Source organism: Staurois parvus, unplaced genomic scaffold (assembly GCF_062004578.1).
Source record: "Staurois parvus isolate SC_StPar_1 unplaced genomic scaffold, SC_StPar_1.0 ptg000080l, whole genome shotgun sequence".
Lineage (NCBI taxonomy): Eukaryota > Metazoa > Chordata > Amphibia > Anura > Ranidae > Staurois > Staurois parvus.
Genome location: NW_028317876.1, coordinates 6619437 through 6625436, shown reverse-complemented (window position 1 = coordinate 6625436; position 6000 = coordinate 6619437). Strand labels below are relative to the sequence as shown.

Here is a 6000-nt window from a genome sequence, read left to right as displayed (position 1 = left end):
GCCCCCCATCACAACGGCTCCCTTCTCACGCCTGCTCCCACAAACTTCCATTCAGATTGCCTTTGTGGTTCCACTGGAGGTGGGAGCAGGTGCCTGTCAAAACTAGGTATCAGCTCCCCCTCCCCCCCCCCAAAAAAAGTTTTTTTAATAAGGAGATGGGGGGAGGAGGGGGAAGATAAGCGGAACTTCCCTTTTAAGGTGAAGTTCTGCTTTAGGTATGTTGGTATGGTATAGTGAGTTTTAATGGGGTGCAGAAGCCTGTTAGTAAGATGGACAGGTAAGGTGTAAATTAGTACCGTGTACAGGTGAGCCATAGAACCCTATCATGAGTACTGACAGAACACTCAACACAAACAGTCTACACAGACCGTGCCTATAAAGAAGGATGGGGCGGGGCTTAATGGAGTACGGGGGATAGGCGCAAAGGCCACTTACGCAGGGGCGGGGCTTACGAAAGTGCGGGAGGGGGAGAAAGGCATACCGCCCACTTACACAGGAACGGGGCTTGGCTTAGCTGAGCGCAGCTGACGGGCACACATTTCAAATACACAGGGTTAGGGCGGGGCCTAGCCGAGTGTGGCGGACAAGCACACAGCTCACTAACACAGGGACGGGGCGGGGCTTAGAAAAGTGGGCTAACAAGCACACAGGGGCGGGGCTAAGCGCAGGGGGACTGACAGGCACCTGGCCCACTTACAGAGGGACGGGGCGGGGCTTATCGGAGTACGGAGGACAGGCACACAGTCCTCTAAGACTTGGACGGGGCGGGGCCTAGCTGAGTGCGGATGACAGGCACACGGGGATTAGGGCGGAGCCTAGAAGAAAGAGTGAGCGAAGCCAGAGCCGGCCCGGAGCTCGCAGCAGCCCCGGGGAGATGAGCAGGCTGAGCGCGCCGGGGGATGGTGCAGCGCTATGAATATACATGGGGGTCATGGCACGACCGGCGGGGCCGAGGATAGCGACCCTCCTCCCGGGATGAATGATGACATGGAGCCCGGCTTGGTGAATCATGCCAGCTGCAGGAAGAGAGGAGCACCGGGCATCCCTCCGCCGTGCTGCCCGCTTTCCTCCGGGACACACAGCTTCACCGAGGATGGCTCGTGGAGCCGATCACCGGCTGGAGGGCAGCCGAGCCCGGCACCCCGCACTGCCCCGTCCTCTCGCCCCATGCTGGCTGCCGTCTTCGTCTTACTGCTGGTCTCTCTCCTTCCTCTGGGGAGGCAGCAGCAGCGGGGTCAGTCCGGAGGGGCCCCGGGAGGGGAGCTGAGCCTCACTATCCTGCTACTGTCCATCGCCGTCTACCTGGGCTGTGCCCTGTGTGCCCTCATCATCGGAGCCCTGTGTGCCCTGTACTGGACCGCCAGATCCGCCCCTCCACCCGACTTCACCCGGGCCCGGACCCCCCGACAGGTGAGACCCGCACGGGGGTACACACGGGGCTGTTCATTGTCTGTACACGGGCCCATTCACACCAACACCGCATAGACAAGGCGATCTGCAGGGTGATGTCCAATGGTTTCCTTCACCCGGACACTGGAAGAAAGTAGGATGTGATGTGTGTGAAACTAATTCCGACCCACTACCCCCCCAACCCCCCCCATCCCGACACACTACCCCCCACCCCAACCCACTACCCCCCCATCCCAAGACACTACCCCCCCAATTCCGACCCACTACCCCCCATCCCAACCCACTACCCCCCCAATTTCGACCCATTACCCCCCCACTCCAACCCGCTACCCCCCCCAATTCCGACCCACTACCCCCCCCATCCCAACACACTACCCCCCCATTCCAACACACTACCCCCCCACCCCAACCCTCTACCCCCCACTTCCGACACGCTACCCACCCCCCCATTCCGACTCACTACCCCCCTTCTGACTCACAAGAACCCCCCCCCATTCTGACACACTACCCCCTCCCCCCCCATTCCGACACACTACCCCCAACCCGCTACACCGCATTCCAGCTCGCTACCCCTCCTGACTCAGAAAAAACAGCTACACTGCATTCTGAGACACTATTATTATTATATAGTATTTATATAGCGCCAAAAAGTTTGCTCAGCGCTGTACATGAGACAGTACAGTAACAAGACAATATATGAGAGGTTCGAGGGCCCTGCTCTTTCGAGCTTACAATCTAGAACACTACCCCCCCATTCCAACACACTACCCCCCCACTACAACCCGCTACACTGTATTCCAGCTCACTACCCCCCCCCTTCTGACTCACAAAAAAACAGCTACACTGCATTCCGACTCACTACACCCCCCCCCCCCATTCCGACTCACTACACCCCCCCCCCCATTCCGACTCGCTACACCCCCCCCCCCATTCCGACTCGCTACACCCCCCCCCCATTCCGACTCGCTACACCCCCCCCATTCCGACTCGCTACACCCCCCCCCCCATTCCGACTCGCTACACCCCCCCCCCCATTCCGACTCGCTACACCCCCCCCCCCCATTCCGACTCGCTACACCCCCCCCCCCCCATTCCGACTCGCTACACCCCCCCCCATTCCGACTCGCTACACCCCCCCCCATTCCGACTCGCTACACCCCCCCCCATTCCGACTCGCTACACCCCCCCCCCCATTCCGACTCGCTACACCCCCCCCCATTCCGACTCGCTACACCCCCCCCCATTCCGACTCGCTACACCCCCCCCCATTCCGACTCGCTACCCCCCCCCATTCCGACTCGCTACCCCCCCCCATTCCGACTCGCTACCCCCCCCCCCCCATTCCGACTCGCTACCCCCCCCCCCCCCATTCCGACTCGCTACCCCCCCCCCATTCCGACTCGCTACCCCCCCCCCCCCATTCCGACTCGCTACCCCCCCCCCCCATTCCGACTCGCTACACCCCCCCCCCAACCCTCTACCCCTCCATCCCAACACACTTACCCCTCCATCCTGACACACTGACCTGCTACACCTCATCTTGACTCACAGCACTTTATCCCAACACGCTACACCCCATCCCAACTTGTTTCACCCCATCCTGACCTGCTAAATTTCGTTTTGGCTCACGACACCTCATTCTGACTCAACACCTCATCATGTCCTGCTTCACCTCATCCAGATCCACTACATCGCATCCCAGCTCAGCAACCCATCTCAAAGCACCTCATTCCAATAAAGTACACCTCATCCCAACCCACTTCACTTCATTCCGAATAAAGCACCTCATCCCAACATGCTTCGCCTCCCTCCAATTCATCCCGAGCCGCTTCACCTTATCTCGAATCAAAGAACCTTATCCTGACCCACTTCATCTCGCCTTAACGCACTAAACATCTGAGCTTATCACGTTACACCTCATCCTGACCTACAACACCTGAACCCAACACGCTACACCTCATCCTGACCTACAACACCTGAACCCAAGACGCTACACCTCATCCTGACCTACAACACCTGAACCCAACACGCTACACCTCATCCTGACCTACAACACCTGAACCCAAAACGCTACACCTCATCCTGACCTACAACACCTGAACCCAAAACGCTACACCTCATCCTGACCTACAACACCTGAACCCAACACGCTACACCTCATCCTGACCTACAACACCTGAACCCAACACGCTACACCTCATCTTGACCTACAACACCTGAACCCAAAACACTACACCTCATCCTGACCTACAACACCTGAACCCAAAACACTACACCTCATCCTGACCTACAACACCTGAACCCAAAACACTACACCTCATCCTGACCTACAACACCTGAACCCAACACGCTACACCTCATCTTGACCTACAACACCTGAACCCAACACGCTACACCTCATCCTGACTTATGACTTACACTTCATCCTGACTTATAACACCCCATCCCAACGCGCTGCACCTCACTCCGACCTGCTTCAGCTCATTCCAGGGCACTGCGATACATGAAGTTAGGGGCCTGTTCACACTGGCTGTATTGGGACAGTGAAGTCCCAACCCAATACAAGGCAAAGAGCTTTGTTCCCTATCAGGTCAATTCACAGCTGCAGTGGTGTGCACAAAAAAAAGTGTCATGTGATACTTGTTTTCAGCACAGCATTTTGCTACACAATCTACTGCACCTTGCTGAGATGTATGACATAATTTTGGCCTAGGTCAGAAACAAGGAAGCAACTGAAGAAATGTAGATAAACATTTAAATAAGTAAATGATATACAGTGCCTTGAAAAAGTATTCATACCCCTAGAAATTTTCCACATTTTGTCATGTTACAACCAAAAACATATATGTATTTTATTGGGATTTTATATTATCGACCAACACAAAGTGGCACATATTTGTAAACAATTTTTAAAACCATTTATTACTTTCCTTCCACTTCACAATTATCTGAAAAGTGTGGCATGGCCCCTTTACTTTGATACACCTAACTAAAATCTAGTGGAACCAATTGCCTTTAGAAGTCACCTAAAGTTTAAAGCAGGATTAGGTTATACAAAATATATCCCAAACTTTGAGCATCTCGCAGAGCACTGTTCAATCCATCATCCAAAAATGGAAAGAGTATGGCACAACTGCAAACCTACCAAGACATGGCCGTCCACCTAAACTGACAGGTCAGGCACGGAAAGCATTAATCAGAGAAGCAGCCAAGTGGCCCATGGTAACTCTGGAGGAGCTGCAGAGATCCACACCTCAGGTGGGAGAATCTGTCCACAGGACAACTATTAGTTATGCACTCCACAAATCTGGCCTTTATGGAAGAGTGACAAGAAGAAAGCCATTGTTTGAAAGAAAGCCATAAGAAGTCATGTTTGCGAGAAGCCATGTGGGGGACACAGCAAACATGTGGAAGAAGGTGCTCTGGTCAGATGAGACCAAAATTGAACTTTATGGCCTAAAAACAAAATACTATGTGTGGTGGAAAATTAACACTGCACATCACCCTGAACACACCATCCCCACTGTGAAACATGGTGGTGGCAGCATCATTTTGTTAGGATGCTTTTCTTCAGCAGGGACATGGAAGCTGGTCAGAGTTGATGGGAAGATGGATGGAGCCAAATACAGGGCAAGCTTAGAAGGAAACCTGTTAGAGTCTGCAAAAGACTTGAGACTGGGGTGGAGGTTCACCTTCCAGCAGGACAACAACTCTAAACATACTGCCAGAGCTACAATGGAATGGTTTAGATCAAAGCATATTCATGTGTTAGAATGGCCAAGTCAAAGTCCAGACCTAAATCCAATTGAGAGGAGGGTAGGTAGGGGGAAAAAGGGTTGTAGGAGGGCTGGGCGCTGAAGTCCTGTCTATAGCATGCCGGGGGCAGACCTTCACTGGGCTTGAACCTATGTGGCCTGTGAAGACAAGCAGAGCATAGTCTTGTGTACATTGAAAGTCATGCAAATAAAACCATGTTTTGCTGAACAGTTCCTTTTCTCACTTTATGGCCGCTGTCAAGCGCTCCATTTCGTTAATCTCCTCACTACAGCTTTCCATTGGCCAATCGTCGGAGGGGCAGTTGGTTTCCATTTCCGTGGAATACACAATCTGCCTGCGTTGAGTAAGTGGATCAGGAGGGACTTCTTGTACCTATGTCTGGATAAGGGGGTGAGGTTCAGGAGGAAAACTTCAGTAAGACTGTGGATCATCTGTTCAATATCTTTCCCGAAGGACCCTAGAGCAGGGCATTTACAACTTCTATTTTTGACACATAGAAAGGGAAACCATGCCATGCATTGTAACAACGCATCACACCACCCCTTACCCAATGCACACCAATAGACATGCAGTTATACAGAGCTGGTGTGAATGGGCCCTAAGAGAAGTCCACATGACATTCTTCGGTCACCTTGCTGTGTTGTAATAAGTACACTTCAGAAGAATAAATGATATGGCTGGGAATTCAGAAACTACATGAAAAAAATGCTCAGACTATGACAAGCACTTGTGTTGTACTGGACTCAATGTCTTGCTGAAAAGAGAATGGAAATGTTCATGTTGTTGGGAATGTATTATTGTGAGGTCATTGGA

The 6000-nt window shown here is 52.9% G+C and overlaps 1 protein-coding gene across 1 annotated transcript in view; it reads left to right on the top strand.

Annotated features, from left to right (window-relative positions):
- Positions 1-779: 779 nt before the first annotated feature.
- Positions 780-6000, top strand: part of SNX25 (sorting nexin 25) — a 254683-nt gene continuing 249462 nt past the window's right edge. Inside the window, exon 1 of the mRNA XM_089669604.1 lies at positions 780-1410. Coding sequence (XP_089525730.1) covers positions 913-1410 — 498 coding nt within the window. The 5' untranslated portion in view covers positions 780-912. The remainder of the gene's footprint in view (positions 1411-6000) is intronic.